Genomic DNA, 23,863 nt, shown 5'->3' with positions numbered 1-23,863 from the left:
TATTATGCATTTTTTTTAAAAATTCACAAAGATAATATTTATTTCTTCGTCGCGGATAAATTTAAAAAAAAAATTTAGTATGATAATTAATTATGCTAATCAATAATAAATTTACAAAATAAGCATAGACCAGTGCAATACCCAACTAAAGATTTTAATTAACCCACTTCAATTGCATAAATGCCGCCTCTACGCTCGGTTCATTTTTAACGAGTCGCGCGATGATTGCTAGTGGTAGGATTCTTGCGAAGGGGAATTAAATCGAGCTGTTGATGTCTGTGTTCTTTGTTAGATATCATAATGTTCTCTAATTTCATTATTTTCCTACTCTTTTCATTCACTTAAAATTTTCATAATAGTTAGTCAGATTATCAGTATCATACATGTCTCTTATCTCTTTAATTAACCACAAAATTTAGGACGCTTATTTGTTTAGAATAGAAATTTAGAAAATAACAGTATAATAATAATATATGTGAGGCTACATTCTACGCAAGTGCACATTTTTTATTTATTTATTTTTTTAATTCTTTTTCAGAGAACAATTTCTCTCCTTCAGTATTCATTTCTGCTACATTGTCAAGGACGCGCAATTTTTCTTTTTTTTTCTTTTTTGTCCTTTTATTAGGTATAATTACAGTATAATACATTAGGTATAATTACAGGTATAATTACAGTAATTAGTTGCAATCAGTTGATCACGTGATCAAACAAATAAAGATCGCATAATTTTTTTTGGATGGAGCAATTAGAAGACAATCTTCTTTTGCGATTATTTTCGTACAAGAATTTACACGAAAAACGCTGAGTATTTAAAAAAAACTTTTAAAAAGTACCTCATTATTTCTAATAATATACACAGATTATTTTTTGCTATTTTTGATTCTATCGTGACGATAACATGATGATAACGTCGTGATGATGACATTTCGTGGACACATTGCTTTATATTAATAGCACTGAAACATACAACAAGCAATATTCTCTGTGTATATATATTCTTCATTTGTGTATATATCTTTCATCAAGTAGACAAAAAGAAAAGACAAATTGCTCGAAATTAATGTTGAGCGAAAAATTATAGATACAGCTTCCGACAAATGCATCCCATAATAACATTTGTACTTTTGTGTCTCACAGTTAAAGTATAGGCACGTAATCTTAGAAGCATGTCGAGAATCCAGAATCAGTCCTTGTATCACTCCCTAGTCACAATAATTTGTTGGTAATATGTATATATGTATACACGTGCAAATATAAAATTCAATGCTTTATCCAATAGCTTGCACGCCATATGGTACAACCACATGGAATTATAAATATTTCTCGCAGGTAAGTATAAATTTCGCGTATTGATCATATATATCTTTCATTCCTTCGAACTCACGAGTTATTAATGATTTATGAAAAAATTTTGCGATAATAGCTTATCAGTAATATCTACTTTCACGGATATATTCGTGAATTTTCAATTTTTATTATAAAATTCGAATATTATGTATTAAACGATAAATATTAGTCCAAATTATAAATAAATAAATTTAATAAATAAATAATAAATGATTTCATAAATAAATTTTATGAAATCATTGATTTTATTTTTAAAACTGATAAAGAGCATAATAAGAATGTTTAAATAATCGAATATAAAAAATAAGTTTTATAAAGTTTTTATTTTATTTTCTTTGTCCTTAAGGCTTCATACTTTCCATTCTAATGATTAAGTAAGCTAAATAAAATTGATTAAAGAATAGAATTGATATAAATACGTTAATTGATAGAATTCGTTAATCAATTATCAGTTCCAACTACATAAATGTATAATATATTCTCATCTACAAAATTCGACTTTTATCGATTCGTTTAATTAAACCTTTTCGAAATGACACTTGTATAAATTAGAATACATTGCAAACCTATCAATTAAAATAACTGTTCAATTTATAATTTATTTAAACGTTCATTCGGATTATTTTTTTCGAATGCAATCCAAAATATATTAATTATTTCTATTGATTTTCTATACGATTAATTTATTTAACAAAAGATTCGTGGCATGAAAAAGATTACTTTTTTCGACAATATATAGATAGAATATTTTAATATCTATTATGAATTATAGAAATTATGAAAGGTACAATTGTAAACTAGAATTAAATTTATAAATCGATTAATATTAATATCGTACAGAGAGGATTTTTTGATCCTCAGTTACAGTTTACAGTTTTTTGGTGTACATTCAATATTCAATGAACGACTATTGAAAATAATAAAATTCAAGAATATTTAGATCACGGATATGTTATTTAATGTACGTTAAGAATATTTATGTGTTAGAGAATATCGTTGTAAAAGAGAGTCCGGGTCGATGGAAACGTGCTACTCGAGAATGGTTGGCAGGCGTGTCCCTCCCGCCAACGAAAATAAGTGTTTCACGGTTAAACAGGATATATTACGTAGTGTTATGTAACGATCATCCTTTAGAGAGATAATTCAAATCGCATCCCTTATTATTTCAATATTGTTTAAATATTATCTTATTTTTTTAGGTATTAGGTATATCAGTTCAAGGGGAAATTTACAGAATTGTAGAGCTTCCTCAAGGTTGAATTAATAAATGATTGATAATATCATAATAATAGAAGAATTTGATTTTTGAAAATCTTATTTGAAAATTAAATAAAAGAATTCGATTTGTTTGCTGTAATTGAATAATAAATTCAATATAATAGTATCGTTAAGTTAAAAAAAATGTATTTATTGATATTCATATTATTATGATTCGCAATATATTAAATTTATTTATAACATTAATTTATAATTTTTAATTACTCAAATCTCTTAGAATTTTTATTGATGCTCACTATGTAATCAATTTAGGTTCTATTATAATTCAACTATTTTTCATTCAAATAATACGCAATATCAGTTGGATGAACCCGAATACAACTGTACAGCAGACGCAATATCGAAAACGATCCGCGGATCGCGGCGAATCCTTCAAGCGTATTTTGCTTTTTTCAATTCGTGCATCGGTCGAACCATTATTTGTGTATTACAACAAACAGAATCCTTCTCGTAACCTATATTTCTAATTGTGTGTCCAAAATCACCAAATTTATAAATTTTAGATCCTGTCGACTTTTTTCATTATTTTTCGCTCATTAAAAAACAAGAAAAAAATAGGAAATAAGGAAAATTGTCGACATATACTTTTAGAAAATAAAAAATAAAAAAAGAAAGAATACTATGGAAACGTGAACAGTGATAAACATTAGAAATAGTGGTCGAAGCTCGAAACGCCGCAAACATGCCTATATCTGCATCCGCAGAAAGGTTAGCAGCGTCGCGACGCTGGCTCGACATAGTGGCGCCGACTACGCGAATATAGTGAGACGACTAACAGTTGAAAGGGGAAGAAAGACGCACGATCGAGAAAGACGCCCCCTTAACGCGCGTGGTGCAGCAAGGAGTGGGAGATAGCAAAGAAGAAGAGAAAAGCGTTGTGGAAAAACGAGAAAATCTCGCACCTCAGGATAAGATAATGGAAATTTAACGCAAGAAATCCTCTATAGAATGAGAATAATGTTTTGAAAATAATATGAAAATTATCATGCAGGAATTAATTAATCATATTATTGTTTTTTAACAAAATAAAATATCAAATGTTTCGATGAATTTTATATTAAAGCGAATATTTAAGGATATCGAAGAGATCAGCATATTAATGTTGCATAGGCAGATGATTTAAAAAATAAAATTTTGAAACATTAAATTAAGAACAATTTTAAAATTATTAGAATCAATTTGAATATTTATTCTAGATCAATGAAATTCTTGCAAAGAATAGAAAATAATTTAAAATGTGATAGGTTTTAAATGATTGAAATATTATCATGAATATGGAAGGATAAGAGAGAGCATGATTTTCGTTACGATTGAAAATGCATTTCGAAAATGTATGCACCTGAGGGATATCATCAAAGAGAAACGGTGACTGAATGGAGACAAAAACCCTTAGGTACAAGAAATGAGAAAGAAAAAGAGACAGAATGAGAAAAACAAAAAAAGCTAGACAACTGACAGATGGTATAATAAAAACACTACAAAAAAAAGATAGAAAAAGAAAAGGAAAAAGAATAAAACATGTTGGTATGAGAGGGAAAATATACAACCGTACGAAGAAGAAAGAACAGAGAAATGGCAACAAAAATTTAGAAAAGATTCGTAAAGAGATGAAAGAGACAGATTGTGAAAATGAATTTACCTTCTCGATACAAAAAATTAAGAAAAGATATGTAATAAAAATGGTAGAAAGAAGAAAGAATGAAGGAAAAAACAAATAAGAAGTTATATAATAAAAGCAATAACAAAGTGAAAAAGAAGAATGGCAAAAATGTAACGAAGAATCGGAAGTCTAATGTAAGGAGCAACGAAGAACAACCAAAGATTAGAAAGAGGGAGAATTACGAAGGACGAGAAAGAACGAGAGAGAGAGAACTCGACTGAAGAAAGAGAGGGAAAACAGGGAGTAACGTTGCGGACTATCGACCCGATCCGGTTGGGCGCCTGCGCTCTGGCAACCCCTTCTACCGTCGAACCGTCTCGCCGGCGACGCGGCGCTCTACGCAACGTCGTTGGTGCGATCGGTGCGACGGTGAGACCAGTGCCTCTCACGATTCCGTTCTCGCTCTGCCCTCCGTCTCGTTATTCCGTTCGTACAACGCGTCTGAGTGTTGCTTTGCATCGTTACTTGTAATATATAACGTTATACTATATACATATTATATATATATCTACTTATACATATATACGTATATATCTATCTGTCTATCTATTTATCTATCAATTTATCTATCTATCTATCTTCCTTTCTCTCTCTCTTTCTCTCAAGTCTCTCTTCTTCTTTCTTTGTCTCTCTATCTCTCTCGTTTTTATTTCTTTTTGTCGATTGCCTAGATTAAACCAGCCAAACGTTAGCACAAGTCGTTAATGCTCTTAGAAAAAATACCGGAGAGACGCATAAGAAAAAGAGAAAGAGAAAAGGGAGGGGAGAGAGAGAGAAAGAGAGAGAGAGAGAGTGTACTCAACCGAAAGACACCGGTACATAACGAACGAACGTTGTTTTTTCGTGCTTTTATCTTTATCGTGTATCGTCGTGTGTGTCGCGTTTAATCTACGGCCCCTACCGACTAAGGCCGCTGTCTCCGTTCCGGAATACACACGCGTTATCAAATGCACGCACGTACGCACGCGAAAAGATTGCTTCCGGATGCAGTGAATTTCAGCCGGTGAACATCACGCCGGGCCAACGCTCTAGACTGCACGATCCACCAGCGAATCATTATTACGAGATAACCATTCTTCTGGATAATTATCATCGCCAAATAAGGTGAAAGAGATAAAAAAAGAGAAGAGAGAGACAGGGAAAAATACATGCGAAATTGAAAATTGAAAAAGAAGAGGAAAACAAAAATATATTGCTCTGCAGGAAGAAAGCAGAAACCTTAACAACGAAGACGATGGAGTGGTAGGCTTCGAATACGACCCACCCCTAACCTTGCTTCCTGCAATCTATCCGTTTTCTTCTATCCTCTTGTTTTTCATTTAATTTCGTTTAATCCTTTTCTTTATTTTTCATTTTTGATTATTATTCTATCACATTTATAATTAATTATCAATCTGACAAAATTTTGATAAAATTATCGTATACGCGATTTTTTGTATTTTTTTTTTTTTTCATATCTTTTTATAATTTTAATATATCGAATAAAACATAATTGACTCCTGCCTTTTTACAACAATCTGAGTCAAATATCACTTATCTTACTTATTTTATCTTTCACTAGATCTATCATATAAATAGATCCTTTATATTAATCACCAATAAAATCTAAAAATCATTTAAATTTATTCTATGAATGAACACCTATTTTTTATTAATCAAATGAATATTTAAAAATATTATAATTCAGTTCGAATATAAGCAGACACAAAGAGTTAAAGTTCCGATAAAAATATATCTTTGGACGAATTGTTATAGACACCTACTACTTTCCTTTTCTTGTCTTTTCCACTTTATCTATTATATGATATTGACACACACATTATTTCTCTTTCTCTGTCTTTCTTCTCCACTCTCTCGTTATGGCATCGCCACGCTGGCGGCTCGTACACCGACGTTCTACATCCATTACTTGCACGCATGCACTGAATACGCGCGCGCGCGCGCGCACATACACGTCCTTCATCCTCGTGCACTTGTACATATGTGCGCACGTATACTCAGACGGAGCACAAGCCGAACATCCGATCACCGTTCGCGAATACTTCCTTGAAGGGAGAAGGAGCAGGAGTAAAGCCACGGGTGGCAGAAGAGGAGGAAGGACAGTGGAGGTAGGAGAAAGTGGTAGAACGGAGGTGGTAGAACGGAGGTGGTGGTGGTGAGGAAGAGAAGAGTAGAAGAAGAGGGAAGTGAAGCAAGTGTAGCTGCATCGTTGACACCGAGGAGCCTTTTCCTCGGGAGGAAATCAACCTGGCCTGACGACTGTGTCTGTCGTCTAAACGGCCCCGTCGCTACTGCAGCGGCTGTGTGTCACTACTGTTCCACTGCCCCACACACCGCGGCCTCATGATTGGTTCATTCTGGAACCTCTGTCGTGCGTGCCCTTCAATGCCAATTGACAAGGTGAGAGAGAAATTGACCGGAAGATTATCGTATTGTTCCTGAATCATCTTGAGAATATATTAGATAGAAGAAGTTGGATAATTTAAAGAAAATTTCTTTTCAAGTATTTCAGATAATATCTGTGAATGTCATCGAAACATAGTAGAGCAAAATTTAGCTATATTTTTCCCACGCTTTTTCTCAATGATATCACAATCAGGAAACTTTCAATAGCAGTGTGATTCTTGATCGTTTAGACAGATAGTTGAACGTATAGACAGATAAATTTCTATAATCATTTTTTTATGATTCTTTACGAAAAAAAAAAAAAAATATCTTACAATAAGTTTTTTCCTCCATGATTTTCTTCGATAATTTGACTATTGGGATTCTCATCTTGCTTTATATTTTATTTCGACAATTTGATATTATTTGTACATTAAAATCTCTATATGTGATTGAAATTTAAAAGAAAACAGTTTATTAGATGAAAGAAAGATGATGACAACCTATTTTCTAATCGATGTCAAAAACAAAATTATTTGTAATACGAAGATATTTATATATCATTGATATATATTATAAAATATTCTAAAATATCGATAAATGGTAATAGATTTTCTGATGAACCATTGATTTGTACTGTTTCTCCTTTAATTATTCATTAATTACTTTTGTGGAAAATTCCAAAAGATAATAGAACAAGCTATTTCATCGAACCGTCCTATTAGTTTTATGTGCGTAGCTTTTGTTTAGTTCGCATTCGTGGAAACCGTTTTATAGCTTTATCGATCGTTCCTTCAAAAACGGAGCTTCTTTTATTCGTTTATTCCCAAGATAACGCGTGTTTCTGCAACGCGGTATATTTCGTCTTTCTTAAATTATTCTGATATTATTAATTGATTAATCTTTCTTATTCAAATTATATTTTGTAATTTTCAAATAAAAAATTTCCATTGTAATAATAAAAAATATGAAATTACATTTTATAATTGTATAATATATAATTGTAGGTATAAAATCGTGTCTCACAATTTCTTGTTGTGTCTTCATATTTCAAAATGCTTCGATGACATTCGAAATCGATAAAACATTCGTATATCTTATGTATAAAAAAACTCGAGGACTTTTGAACAATTTCTTCGAGGAAATACATCCAGCGGATACACAAATATGTGTATATAGTCTGAAAATCGAAGATGTCAATAGGTTGGTTCGGTTTTTCAATCGATTTATTCAAGTAGGTATAGAAATTCTTTGCCAGATTTGAGATGTTTCTTTTTATGTCGAGAAACTTGAAAAATATTTCGTAAAAAAAAGAATCGATATACCTTCAAGTCAATAAATAGCTAAAAATAAAAATCATGATTCGACAAGTTATAGATATCATAAATAAAAATCATTATTGGTTAAAAGAATCAATCAATCGTATATGCATTATCAGAAATGGGCAATACGAATTTGGACATTGATCGATGGGGATGCGTTTGCACGAAAATTATCTCGTGAATGTATTTTACTTATCCAGTAAATATTTTGACTATTCCTATAATTCACGATATCATTTGATTATTAACAACATTTTGGTAAGAATTAGTTCGAAATTAATTATTCGACTGCAAAATATTCATTCTTAAAGTTTACATAGATAATATATTTGAGACAAAATTTATTTTCATTTTTTCATTTATTTTAGAACTTTGATTGACGAGCATAGTTCGTTATTCCTTGGTCTTCCACATTTCGACTTTTTATTTTTTCCCATAATTAATAAAAATGATTGATGGAATACAATTCTTGATTTTCATATCTCATATCATTGATTTCATACCATGGATTACTTTCGATGCAAGAATGGGAGAATAGAAAAAGATTCGTAATGCGGTTTCAAACTATGGCTCATAAATCTTGGAACAGGAGAATTACCATGTTCTCAATAACACGATGATCTAATACTTCTATTTGACTTCTTTTTTTTTGTTTTTTATGATTATGATTATAATATCAAATTATAAACACCAAATCATATCAAGATTATTAATATTTGATGTAACAAATTTTTAACAAATAAAAATCTATTTCATTTATGACCTCGTATTTATAGAGTCAAAAATTTTCATCAAATATTTTTCATCGAGAATTAAATAATAAACGGTATTAAACGAAACGTATAAATCTCGAACAAGGTTAAAACTGCTTAGAACTGAATAGTTGCGGTTTGAAGAAAATGTTAATTCTATTCTAGCAAATCAACTCTAATTCTCTCTATTTGTTTCTTAATGAACGGTACTTCATTCATCATATCTCTTTTTAATCTATTTTACAGAGAGAGAGAAAGAAAAAGAAAAGAGATAAAAAATCGAGAAGAAATAGATTAATAACTCGTAAATGAGGATTATACTCTGTAATTATACATCTCATTGTATTCGGTCACGTGAACAAGACGATTGTAAATGTTTCATCGCAGAGCACTTCTATTTAAGAATTGTTCATAAACTTAAAAAGAAAATTTTGAGATGATATAGTTTCGAAAAGTGTATAAAATCGTTTTCCTACTATTCTCATCTCTGCTTATTTCTATAATTTTTTTCAATGAAAAGAGCCTCATTTTATCATAGCGATAAATATTTTTTTCTCTCTCTCTTTCTTTATTTTTCTCAATTTCGGTTTCTATTTTTTCATCTATTCAAAAATATGCGTATTTCTATTTTTTACTACCGATTAGCCGATAAAATTAATTTAATATCAAATCGTAACATACAGAAAACAATAACAATTGGAATAAGTATTTAATTTTTCGATAATGTTCTTTGTTTTTCTTTTTCATCTCACTTAGAAGAAATTTAATTTTTTAGGAATATGCAGCCTATCAAATTTTCTACGAATATGTTTCCACTAATCATTTTATCATGTTGTTTTAATAAAATTAATTTTTTCGAATTATGAAATTAGGATCGTATTTGAATAAAAAAGAAGATCGTAGATGAATAAAAAAAAATTGCACATTTACCCTTACGATTATATTAATCATTAATTTCAAATTCGAACAATATGAATCTATGTTATGTAAGAGAAATGATTTAAATTGTCTATGATATAAATTGATTTTCTATAGAAAAATTAAAAATTCAATATGTAAAATACGAAATTACATGATAAGTTTTCTTTCAGCCATAAAATGAAAAATTATCGCCCATTTGTCAAATGGTATATAACGTCCAATATAGAAGTGGCCAAATGTTTTAAGGTCGATCAAGAAGATAAGAAGCAGGCTATTCAGAATGCAGCATAGGATCGAATTCGAGCAATGTTTTGTCCTGTCACCTTTGCTACAATCGTCTAACGTAATTCGCGTGGCTAAGCGTCATGAAAAGTGGAAGGAGAACACCAGCACTGCGCCATTCTTCGTTCGTCGATATGCACTATCACGTGCACCATTCTTCTGTCGGACGTACGTTGACTTTTACTACTTGGTCCGACCACGGCTGCAATGCGCAACGCCGGCTAAATTAGACGAAGGGTTCGTGAAACGACCCTTTCTCTAGTCACAGTAAATGGGATAATAAGCTTCATTCACGTTAGGGGCACGTTATGGAATACAATACTAGGGAAAATTTCTTCCCTTTTGTTTGACATTTTGAACACAAACATTTTGAAGTTCAAATAATTGTATTTTTTTATTTATAATTCTATTCTATTTAAAAATACGTTACGTTTATATATTTTTTAATGTCTTATACATGTTTACAGATCTATGTTAATTAATTGATTCATAAAGAAACAACGTTAGATAAAAAAAAAAAAGAATATTTTACGTATAGATAACGGATAGATAGAAATCGGACTATGGATGTTTCAACTTCGAATATAGAGCTAAACTTCGCGTGTACGAGATTCATTATTTTCACTTGCAAAATTAACCTCAAAAACCTCGATATTTATCAAGATCTTTTCCAGGAATTATTTAATGTTTCAAAAGAGAACGAAATTAATCATTACTCTTCAAAAATCAAAAATTTCCCAAATATCTTGGACAAAATTTGTCCATTTCTAAGATAAAAAAAATCTAACCTAAATGAAAATAAGTTCACCCCGAAGCAAAGCAGGACAGGAGATATTAGGTCGTCCATGACAGAAGAAACCAAGACAGAGAAATGCGCGAACAGCAAAGAAGAATACAAGCTGTCTCGATGAATTTGACTTTGACACGCAGTATTTTACCGTTTGTATGCAGCTGACACGAAGAGGACGGAGTAGTAGGAGAATACCGGCATTGCGCCACTGTTTCTCCTTCATCGATATTTTCGGTTTTCGACGAGCGATAATACGTTGACTCCTACTACTCGGTTATATACCCCTGAGCATAGTTTACAACGCGCAATCGTATTGATAAGCATGTATGTAGGGTTGCAGTTGACCAATTCAACGGGCCATGTCTCTGTTACGTCACTAACCATGTCTGTTACGTACTAACTACGGTGCAGTTTTCTTCCTTTCCATTTTTTTCTTCTTCCTTTTCGTCATTTTTTATTTATTCTGCTTGGCAAACGGCGTGGAACCGATCGTTATGCTTTGCAGACTTTTCTTTACGCTTTAAAAGACCGCTACACGTTTCTTTTCCTCTTTCCTTTACTATGTATATAATTTGATAAGTGTAATATGCAATAGAATGCGGTATATCGCGTAATATTTTGTTTCTATTACTTACTCAGATGAGAAGATTTAAAAAATGTATCGAATATTCTATGATTTTTATTATTTTTGCATTATACAGAACATTTTTTGCAACATTTTATAATAGAATTTTATTTTTTGATAAGACAAAGAGTTAAACTTTTAATACACGAAATTTATAAGAACAATGATAAAAATAAAGATCCAAAAAATTCACTTATAATGATGATATATGATAATAATGATATATATAAAGTATACGTATACATATTATAGTCTTAACCTTGATTTAACCTTCACTTCCGTTAAAGACGAAAGTATACGTATTTAACTTCACTATTCATACATCAATCGATACCATTTTCAGATTTTGCTATGAAGATTGCTATAACTATTCTATTTTACAGTTTTCCTATTCACTTATAAATATTCTGAAACATTGATTGACTATAAAAAATTTAACGTTTTCTCGATTTTTTTTTTCCTCTGGCAAACGACAAGGCTTGCCAAGATTGTCGTATATTTTCTCTTTTCAAGATTCTACTCGACGAAACATTCTATTCTTGTTAACAGGAATTATAGATAGAAGTTACACAAGGGCGAAACTCAATCTCACGCTTTGTAATTTCTCAAAAATGTTTATCTTTTCAACTTTTAAGCAAGCTGCGTCCCTTTGATCAGTATCTGACAGCTCTGTTTGCTAATCTTTCCACTTACATTAATAATCGGCCAAAGAGTTACTCAGAGAGTTATTCAGACGCAGCATGGATGTTTCTCTGCGACCAGCATGTTCGTCTTTTCATTCACAATCGGGGTCGTGTTCTTCACAGTTTTAATTATTCTTTCTGACACGGTTTCGCCATCATTATGTCTGCCACGCCATCTATATATACTTCTCCTCCGACTACTGCGTGAGATAATATTTCACTCGTCCATTGAATCATCATCCATGCATTTTCATTCAATGGAATTTATTTGAATTTTAAAAGGGCCAAATTTAATTCTGCCCGCGCTTCCACTCTTCCCTTTTCAATTTGTTTTGGTTCTTTCGAACTCTCTGCGATTGATGAAATCGTCTCGCCACATCGGATAAAAAAAGAAGGTCATGCGACATTTCCAATTCTAGCTGTGTTAAGTTTCAATGCAATTGCACGACGCTTTCTTTTTTCGATATTTTCACATGATTGACAAATTTTTCCGAATTATTCATACATGATGAATGAGTTTATGTATAAAAGTGTTCCAGATAAAAATCGACAAATGTATAATCGTTTACATATTTATCATTTAATTTATTTGAAAAATTTTGAAAATGTTATATGAATTCATAGATCAATTTATTTCCGTTTTTGAAATATGGAAAGTAAAGTAATATAAAATAATTAAATACATTTAAATTATTTGACTCTTATATTTAATAATATTTACTATAAAATTATATTTTATATTTACATTGAGTTACACTAAATTATATAATGATTAAAATCAAAAATATAACATTTTTGAAAATGATTTTTCCTGGTTAATAGAAGAAGTGAATCTATATCTTATTTTCTTTTGATCTAATTCTATTAGATTTTTATATGGATTGTTATCGGTTCAAATCAATTCAAAATAAATAATTAATAACATAGTAAATATATATATATATTTCTTCAAGTAATGATTATCATTAAAAGTTAAGTAAAATGCATTTCATTATTTGTGATTTGTATCGCTTCACTTTTCATAATCCACAAAGTGATTATCCACATATAATATTTTTTGCTTAGAATAATTTCTCAAATATGTTGACAATTTTGTTGATTCTTATAAATATTTTATAATGAAATTCAAAGCTTGACATAAATGAAAAATTCAAGCAATGCGATGGATTCGATCATTACATAATTTATATAGAAAAATAACTTCTGAAATTCAAGCGGAAACAGATTTGAAAAACTAAAAGCAAAAGTTGAAAAAGTAAAAGAGGTTTTCGTCGGTTAAATCGCTTCAAGCACCTGCTGTGTCACGAGTTACATTTCGAGCAGTCGGATATCGCGATGAGTGGCTCGTAAATCCTCGAGTTCACTTCACTGACACCGATCACTGACGATGACGACTGTGTTATTGATGATAATAATGAAAAACAACCATCAAACATATTAAAACATCTAATGGCATATTTACAACCGTATATTCTTCGCATTGGAATCACGTTTCTTCAATTTATTAGCTATTAACAATTTTTACAATTAATATATAATTCTTTAACGATGAATTTAACATTTTTCACCCAGATCTATGACACATTGGCTAATCAGTTCTAAGTTTTTATATTATACCAATTTTAATTTTTTATCGTGCCTTTGACCCCAAATCTGTTGATTAGATATTAATAAATTTGAAATATGTCGTAAAGGAATCTTCATTTTTAATAACTTTTTCTTTTACAGGTAACTAACAATCGATTTTAATTTTTGACTTATTCAAAATTTGCAAAAAATTTTCGATATTATTATCATTGAAATCTGCTTATATGTATGCAAGTTATTAATTATATAATTTATATAAACATACAAAAGCGCTCGATGACCTACATAGGTCGAGTGAGTTCGTTAAATTAGTTTGTTAAATTTTTACAAAAAACTCGAAAAGTAAGATCGATCGTCAATTATCTGCGAATGAATGAATTATGCGTGAATGATGAAAAAGTTTTTGAAAATGACACCTATATACCAAAATTATATTCAATATTTTTATAACAATTTTTTATTGCGCTTGTTTATATAAATTTTCTGGCAAATTTCAGTACAAAATTTCTTCTATAATTTGATCGATAAAAGAGATCTGAGAAAATTGATTGATATATAAAAAAATTGAAAATTGATAACCTGGCTACAATGACAGTAATTGTCTTCGAAGTATAACTAAGGAAGAGAGAGGAGATAATATCGTTCTTGATGATGTCATCTCGACGTCTCATCGCCATGCAACCGATCGGAAAAACGGATCCCTCTATATCCTCTGACGAAGCGAAAAACGTTCGATCGGTTGAAAATTACTTCCTGGAACGAGATACGAGGATAGACCGAGAAAAGCAACAACGATGAAATTGCTCAAATTTATTTCTCATTATTTCTGTCGGTTAACAGTTTACATATAAATGTTGCACACATCTGTTTCGATTATTTTTCACGAATATCTATTTGTCTTCTACTCTACAATTAGTTTTAAATGTTCCAGAAATTAAAAGTTAAGTTTAAATTACCGGTTAGAAAATTATTTCGTCGAAATGTGAATGAACAATGTGGAGTATCGTTTAATCTCATTTTATATTTCTTTTTCAATCTGTAACGTATGCGATTCGTCGAAAATTCGTTAAATTTTTAATTTATATATCAGAAATTTATAACGTGAAATTTTTCAGAGATGTAAGTATTCAAATATGTCTACTTTTCGATTTAATTTTATATTCAAATTTATCGGTTATTTTTAACTCAATATTATTATCCGTAAGTCATAGGAAATTTAATAATACAATTCAAGATTACGGGCAAATTATACATTATATAATATTATGATATGATATGATATCATCAAAATTAATGAATTGTTTATATTGTAGATAATTATTATTTTTTAATAATCTTAATATAAATATATTTTAATCCATTAAATATAATAATAATAATAATATGCAATATTATTGAAAAAGGAGAATAATTTATCTATTTATTAATTAAAATTTCCATAATTTAAGAAATGTATATACTTTATGTATATATGTATAAATAATTTAATTCTTTCAATTTTTTAAAGAAAAAAATCATTACAAAACGGTATTAAGCAAATTAGAAGTTTACAATTGTTAATTTAATGTTAATCAATATTGGATTAATAAATTTATATATTTATGTTATACATAAAAATAAATAAAATCTAATAACTTATGAACTAATTTAGGAATAATTTATGCTCCAATTTTTTTTTTTACGATTTTTTTCCAAATGTTAACAATGATATAATATATTAAATTGAGTATAAAATACTAAAAGAAAAACATCATAAAAAAATTATAAAAAAAATGAGCGATTGTTCGATTTGTCGAGCAGAAAAGTTTCATTCACATCTAATCCTCTTAATGAATTCGTGATGTCGAATACAATGTCGTCGTCAAGCGGCTCCTCGTCAAATCCTCGAGAAAACGAACGATTCATCAACTCGATGAATCCATTTCCGACGATAAATCACTAATGTAATAATCGAGCAACTTTTCAGACAATTATCAAAAATGATGATGAAACTATTAATTTTATCGTTTCTTGCATGCGTTCGCAAATTCGAGAGGGTATAATTTCTTCTTTACGACTCGTGTTTAATTATACATTGCATTTGTAGTAGAGTCACCAATAATCGCATACACAAGATCCTACCGTGCAGTTTTCTTCACGGCACGACTACATAATTATCAATTACCTAACTCGTTAAGTGGAACCTTTTGACACATTACTCCGCAGACCTTTGCGTGTTCCGCAAACGTCCGTCCACCGTTATCTAATTTCATCGGAACGATTACGTCGACCTTTCGATTTTCTATCTGGAATATCGTTCCCGTTCAATCGACAAATTTCAAATGATTTCAAACTGACCATTTCGAAACTTTCCATTCTCTTTCGTTATCTGCGTTTAACAACGAAGATAGTATTATTTATAATTATCATTTTTATTTAAATTTTAGAATTTTTATTTTATTTTCGTTTAAAGGATTTAAAACCAGTTGTTTTTTATTATCGTTGAAATAATTAAAATAATCGAAATTAGCTGAAATTAACGGCTAGACGAAGAAAAAAAATATCAAAAGATTCGCGTGGCAAGCATAGCGTAGGCGCGGCGACATATGAAAAGGTTAACAGTGCCCCACATCGGCATTAATAAATGAACGTACAAGGATCGATAGACGGTCATAAATACGGGAGTTTCATACGGCACTAGTTGTACGTGCTGCTTTCTCATTCTATATATCGATGCTGTATTTTTAAACCAAGCCAAATCCATTTTTGATCGCGTCTATCCTCCGCTTCACGTGCGTCGGAACGAATTCGAAATTCAAACGGGAAGGACGCGACTTGGAAACGGAACTATCTGTGTTTGGAAACTCGAACACATTTCTAATAAAGTTGGAGAATAATTGAAAAATAAAGGGAAAATTTAAGACTTTTGCGACAGGACGTAATAAAGAAGATTAAAAAAAATAAAATAGAATAAAATACATCGATGCATCGTTGGCAATATCATGGCCCAAATTACAATAATTATTTCGCTGCGCGAAAGACATATGAGCCTAAAGCTTTTGCAAATGGATTATGGAAGCCCCAAGCATCGACCTGTCTGTCTATCTATCGAAACCTTGCAGCATGTTTTAATTGGTACAATGAACGCCTGGATATACAACGTTAAAAATATTTCAAAACTTCTTAAAGCATTCTTCCCGAAGAATATTGATTCTTCGTTCTTCTCGAAAATTTCTCTTCGCAATTACTTGTTCAACTATCATTCAACTACGATCGAAACCCACCACCAATTTACTTATAAGTTCTACTTATAAGCTAGTTCAAGGTATAACAGTCACGATTTTCTTCTTTATTCCTCTTTGTACTTTGTTGTGTAATGGAGAAAAAAAAAAAGAAGAAAACTCGACAACCAAATGTGAATTTGTAAACGAATGATAAATATTTCGAAAGAATTGACCGGTACACGCGTTTAAACCGTGTTGTCATCTTCGTGTTCCCGGACACAAAACCGACGTATCTAGGTTAAGTAACTAAATCAATCAACTCTGAGAAAACAGGACAACGCAATTAGCGACTCCGCTGCAAATCTGTCAGGTTTATAAAATCCCTAGGAAAGTACCTAGGCGCCCCGACCTTTTCGTTAATGCGATCAAAATGCCTCAAAGAAGAATTTTGTCCACCCTTTATCTGCCCGAACGAAAACGATTTGGAATAATTATTCGTAAAATTTCGTATCGATGTAATGGCATTATATCATTCCGTATTTTTCTTTACTCTTGCGAAGCCACGTAAGCGTTTCCTCTTTTATGTCGAAGATGTACGTTCATCGGGCAAAATAGATCGACGCCTATTGAAATTTTTCTTTTTTTTTTTTTTTTTTTTTTTTTTTTTTTGCGGTGTAAAAAGAGTAACAACGCAAGAAAAAAAAAGAAAGAGGAAAGAAGGAGGGGAAAAAAGGAATCGTTTCTATTCGCTTCGTTCAATGAGCGTCATTGTGTACACGATTCTGAACATTCTTGTCAGCTATAGATACGATTGATTTCTTGTTTCTACTTGTTGCGAAAAATATAACTTGGTATATTTAAATAATTGAAACATATATAATGATTGGATTCGTTATGTAAATATTATAATTGAATTAATGATGTTGAATAATCGAGTTTTCCATAATTTCAATTTAATTTTAAAGAACGTTTTGTTCGTTCAAATTTCTGCAGTTGCGTTTACATGTGTTTTCATCGTCGCAATTTTGAAATCGTTATTTAGATAATCGGATATCGATTGATGAAAAGAAAAAGAAAGATCGAAAGAAGAAACGATTGAACCGAAGAAGATCGAAATTTAAATTTTTCGAAATGTCCATAATTAAAATGATCCGCAAAAATCTAGTTTGCGATAACTTGGCTATAGATTCTGCTCTAACTCATCACTCTCGACTCTTTATTACAGCAGCTCCATTCAGAGTATAGGAGCACGTACACATGGCACGAATATACTGGGCCGCACCAGGAACAAGTTGTTCGTCGAGCACCACAACCCCCGCCGACATCGAGTAAGTCCACTCTATTTATTATTTAAGTCTATAAGTTTATATATATATATACATATTCTATTCACGATTTAGCGAAACCAGTCTTTTGATCAGTACGATCTAGTCTTTTAGCTATATCGTCGCATAGTAAATTTTGTATGGTGTTTGAGCAAATAGATTAAGAAGAATAGATTAAGAAGAATGAAGAGAATATTATTATAATCGGATTATACCGGAGAAAAAGGAAAGAAATAATGGATAAATTTTCTCAGGCATCCATACCATGCTGTTTAAAAGTTAATTGTTTCCATAAATTCATTAGAATCATACCAGCAATCGCGAGCGTGAAGAAACAGGATAAGAAAGTAGGAAAAATTATAAAACTTTTATTGGAATTATATCTCATGAAATTGTTTAAATAAGAAATGTTTTTGGGTTAACTTTTGGGTTAAAAATTAAAAGAAGTATTTTAATTTTTCAAATTCTTTTCATTGTGTGATTGGTGATAAAAATATCTTAGAAAAGAATTTAATCATGATGAATTATCCGAAAAATATCCGAGAAAAATATAAATGTTGTAAATAGAAGTAATAAAATAACAATTATATTAATAATACACGAGACTTTGTACAATGAAAATAAGAAGAAATTCACGCTCGTCTTACGCCTAAATGATTCGTTTTTTATCGATTTCCATTTTTCTCATGATATTTTCTCTTCCCCTTGTTAGTAATGTAAAAGGTGTTTTAGCGATTTTATTTCTTATTTTAATCATGCTACTATATAGTCATCATACATCTGGTCTCATTAATATCGCACACGCTCTGTCGTTTCACGTTTCACCTCCCGTTTTCACATCACCGCCATGTCTCTTACCTTCGTGACTCGTATAATCATATTACAATCATAAGTATGTATAAAATTTTGTTCCACTATGTCTGTTTTAATTATTATTACCAATTGCCACTGATTTTTCCAATAACGTGTATAATTTTTCTTCATAATATTGTCGATGTTGCGAATTGTTTTCACTCTTCTTTCCCGTTTTTTCTCCACCTTTTCATTTTTTGTTTTCTTCATTTATTCAACGTCTTTCTGAATATATATTATTTCTTAATGAAATAATATCCCTATAATATTCTATAACAATACGAGCCTCGAAATATTTGAGTCTGATTTCTCATTAGAAGAAAAACGTTCCATACATTCTTCAGAGCCGCGAATCAAAACGTCACGAGACACGTGTCCCTCGATCATGCAGAGTATCAACCCAATCACGGCAATCATGAGCTACCGTGAAAATAATTATCTACTCGATACTCGCTATCGGGTATCGATAGTGGTTGGAAATTTGCGAACGATTTACGTTCAATCTGGCAACGGATACTTTACTACCCGTATATATATATATTCTCGTAAATGTCGAATTGGTTTTCGCCCAATTTTTTTTTTCTCCGTTTCTTTTATCTTTTCTTCTTTTCTTTTTTTTTTTTTTTTTGTTTTTTTTTTGTTACAAAAGAAAGAAAAAAGACAAGCGGCATCGAAATCGAGACGGCCCCATTAGACTAGGGGATCGGAAAGGCGGGGGATACCGAAAATGAGCGAATTTAGCGAGAGAGAAAGGTAGACAATAAAGAAAAGAATAAGAAAAGTGAACGAAAGACAATCAAGGAAAAAAAAAAAAAGAGAAAAAAGGAATTGAGAAAAGAAAAGAAAAGAAAAGAAAAGAAAAGAAAAAAAAAAAACGAATACGGTGCCAGCTGCGAATTTTGATTGCAGCGAAGCAAGCGAGCGCGAAGCTACAATCGGCCAAGTCAACCGAGGATGAGAACAACGAAGGTAAGACGAACGATCGGAGCTACGCAAACATATAGATTATTATTATTATTATTATTAACGGTTTATTTCGCTCGTTTTAGCCCCTCTTTTTTAACACTTCTCGCAATAATAAAAAAAATCCCATTTTCGACCTTGCTCCACGTCTCTTTTTTTTTTTTTTTTTTTTTTTCCAATTCCAACGTCTGTCAATCCATCATCCCGTTTCCCCAGGGGAGACGGTAATCCAAAGTAATTAACCCTTCTAGAAGTAACTTTCCCTTTCGAAAGTCGTCGCCAGACACCTTCTTTCGTCATTCTCCGCCGATATTCCCGAGTTCCGCGAGTCGAAGGGTTAATATAAAGCATGCTTGCTTGCAGTTGACCAGACCATCTCCCAAGGCTTGGTTCGCATTTACATTTTCCATATATATATATATATACTGACGATTCACGTTCATGCCCTTCGGCATAAAGTATAACAAGTGGAAAAAGTATCGGTTGATTATTCTCGAACTATTTCTTTTTCGTGTTTGTAAACAGTTAGCGCGCGTCTCGAGGGCAAAACTGTGTGTGTTTTTAATAGAAAGTGGAAAGTTTATAGAAAACGACCTTCGAGCTTCGCGAGTTTGGGGAAGGATTGCACACACGATTCGAGCACAAGTGCGAACCAAATCTAAACGTTTCAATCTCCTCCCTGCGCTTGCTGTGAATTTTTTTACCGTAAATCTCGCGTGTATACTCTCATTTTTCCCATTTTGTCTCGGTGTTTGAATGCATCTATTGTGCGGACTGTGTTTAGGTTGCATCGACTATCTTTGTAACATTTCTCCTTTCTATCCGTTAAACCTTGTACACACAGGACTTCTTTTTACGTTAATCTGTCGCTCGCTGCGGCGTAATCGATCGTGGTACTTCTCTCGAGGAGTTGCATAGAAACTATTGTTTCTGTTGTACCAATTGCGAGAAGGGAGAGGAAAGAAACAGTAAAAAGGAACGTATTTCATCGAAAAAATTATTATTCGTCGAATCGAAACGAACACGAGATGAGCACTTTCTGCTTTTGATTTTTCTCTCTCTCTTTTTTTTTTTTTGTTCTTCATAAAAAAATACAAATATCAAAGGATGCTCGTTTCGAAGATACTTCATATTTTTTTTTTTTTTTTTTTTTTTCGATTTCGATTTCACACATCTCTCGTTTTAAACATCGCTTGTCAAGCAAACTTCCCGTTATCTGAACTGGACCGCTTGAAAATTTATACTGGCAGCTCTTTTACCTCTGATCCAAGTAGATATAGCCTAGACATCGCTATATAGATGTGCCTCTGCGTTTACTTGCACGAAAGTTTACATACAGTGTTCTGCCACTATATGCATCATTATACATATATATATATAACATTAAACTTTATACAATTCGTTTCAGAATTTTTAAATTATCAACTTCGAGATTCGCGTTAAATATAATGGATCCTTTTTTTTAAATTTTTTTTGTCTATGAACTTTTCTTCTTAAACGTACATAAATAAAAACGAAGAAACTCAAAGAAATATATTTTAACTTTTTAAACATTTAATCATTATCTGAATCTTATATAAATTCTCATTAAATCATTTCACAATAAAATATAAAAAAAAAAAAAAATATATCTCATTTCTTCTTTTATTTTCTTTGCTATGATCGCGCCTTCACGAGCCCTATTTTCTCTTCGATTTAGCGCTGCGTAGAAATGCATTTCAGTTTCGTTACATTCCGCGTTTTTAATTAAAAAAAAAAAAGTCTCATATCGGACGTCTCTTGGAAACGTTTTCTTAGAACTTTTCTGCTCGCCGCATTTGTTCTCGCCTGCACGACAATGAATAACATATATTTTTACTATACCGCTTGACCGTATCCTTCCACCATAGATGGTGCGTAATATGCTTCCCTTTGGACTTCAGGCCGATTGTAGCGATTAATCGTTGCAATTAGACCGCAGCAAATGAAACTTCAAAAACTATTATTATGGTGGATCACGAATCATAGCCGTTCGTTTCTATGTAAAATCCAACTCATCCCGTGATACATCGAGGCGCACGTTTGGCGCGTTTCGAAAAAAAAACTCTCGATCGTGAAATTGCGACGATTAATCGTCTCTACGATCGGACAAGAGAATCAAACTCGAGACAATAATTTCCTTGTCGTACATAATAGGCAGGAAACCGGCTGGCAGGATAATCGCGTCACCGGCTAATGAGCAACGAATTTAATTATCGCTCGAGGGATGCGAGACGACACCTGCTAATATTAGACGAATTTGGTGGCAAATTACGCCCACGCGAAACCATCAACTTCACCTAACAAATTAATCAATGCGTTACCACGGATTACCATTCGCAGATCCGTTGATGCAGGCCTCTCGTTTCACATATATCGTCGTATATATTCCTTCAACAACTTGAGCAATTGAACTTCAATTCTCAATTTTTTAATGTCTTGGCAAACGCAAGAATTTATGCGCGCGGATAAAATCCTTTCATCGCAAGAAAATCCTGCAATTTTTTCTTTTTTTTTTTTTTCTTTTTACGGTGGAAAGAGTCTAACCGTTTTTTGGAAAAAAAATCTAGCGTTGACCCACATTTTCGCCGCGATTACCACGATTTTACTAAATTCTGTTCTGGTCTGAAAATTATTCCCGTCTGGCCTATTTTCCATTGTCAACGCTACGTCACAAGTAATCGATGCTCCATAGTCCTGTGCGTATTGCGGTTGAAATGTCGAATCTGCGTAAAAATTCGATCGTTTTTTCGTGGAAAACAACGGAGAAACAACACTTGTGAAATATGAGCTCGGGTCATCAGATACGCTGAAACGTTATATCGTGTAATATCGCGTCTTTTACAAATGGTGTCCTTAATAATTATCGGTTCGATTCGGCGTCGACGATGAATTATCCTTTGCGATCTGTTATCTCTCTGTTTAAACACATTAAACGTCGCGTTTCGATGTAGCCATAGGAATACAAATCGTAATTCGAAATTTCGATCGATATCTATAACAACGATGTTTGTTTCCGTTTCAGTTTCAATTTCGAAATTTCATTTCTATTTTTTATTTCTATTTCGAAATTAAATTTGATTAAAAAAAGGAAATACGCGAAAATACAATGGGATATAAATGTTAACATTTTATTCCTATCTTAGATAATCGTTGATGATTAAACGCAAAGAATGTTTTATGAAGCGAAGCGATGAAAATAAATCTACTCTTCAGTGTGAATTAATTTATTTATATATATCGCGCGAAGGGAATATTATTGGAAATAATACCGCGGCGAAGAAATCTCTTATTTTTCTCGCTTCCTTTTCCACCCGCGTTCGCAAACTTTTACTTTCATCCAGACTTCTTTCAAATGGATCTGCATTTAACGGGAACGCGAGTTATTCCTCTGGTAGAAATGAGAACGTTAGCCCGTGGAGATAATTAATTCATAGCCACCGAGTCGAGTGACGCTTGAAAATGGAAGGGAGTTAAAGCGTGAGCGAGAAGGAGGCGGACTTATCAGTTTCAGTGCCGGCTATTGATATGCCCGGAAATCCCCTTGACAGTTTTCTGAGTTGAATTAAAGGCTATGAACATGGACGACCGAGAAAAGTCAACTGACGATAATATTACGTGACTCGCGTCAGTTCTCTGTATTTCAATTAAAAAAAAAAAAAAAAAAAAAGAAAAAAAGGAAAAAATCAATGAAAAATTTTTATTTAATGCACAACACACAAATTTTCATTTCGCGATTACTTTCGTTGGTCACTTTCTACCGTTTTTAATACAATTGAATGATCTTTAAATGTCAATACCCAACGACCTCTTCTTTTCCTTCCTTTTTTCTTTTAACCTTCGTTTTTTTTTTTTTTTTTTTTTTTT

At 31.8% G+C, this 23,863-nt stretch overlaps 1 protein-coding gene across 16 annotated transcripts in view; it reads left to right on the top strand.

Moving 5' to 3' along the window:
- The first annotated feature begins 4,666 nt into the window (after positions 1–4,666).
- Positions 4,667–23,863, top strand: part of LOC122720701 (proteoglycan 4-like) — a 36,754-nt gene continuing 17,557 nt past the window's right edge. For 6 of the 16 annotated variants that reach the window (XM_043947579.1, XM_043947577.1, XM_043947581.1 and 3 more), the window contains exons 1-5: positions 4,667–4,755; positions 4,960–5,530; positions 6,290–6,688; positions 18,064–18,166; positions 19,925–19,984. In XM_043947579.1, coding sequence (XP_043803514.1) covers positions 6,632–6,688; positions 18,064–18,166; positions 19,925–19,984 — 220 coding nt within the window. In that variant the 5' untranslated portion in view covers positions 4,667–4,755; positions 4,960–5,530; positions 6,290–6,631. Of the gene's footprint in view, positions 4,815–4,959; positions 5,531–6,289; positions 6,689–18,063; positions 18,167–19,924; positions 19,985–23,863 lie in introns of all 16 variants that reach the window. The other 10 variants (XM_043947569.1, XM_043947568.1, XM_043947573.1 and 7 more) reach the window with 10 other exon arrangements.

The sequence above is a fragment of the Apis laboriosa genome, unplaced genomic scaffold, assembly GCF_014066325.1.
Source record: "Apis laboriosa isolate Shangri-la unplaced genomic scaffold, ASM1406632v1 scaffold1321_cov151, whole genome shotgun sequence".
Taxonomy (NCBI): Eukaryota; Metazoa; Arthropoda; class Insecta; order Hymenoptera; family Apidae; genus Apis; species Apis laboriosa.
Note: the sequence above shows the minus strand (reverse complement) of the source record. Positions and strands in the feature narration are given on the sequence as shown.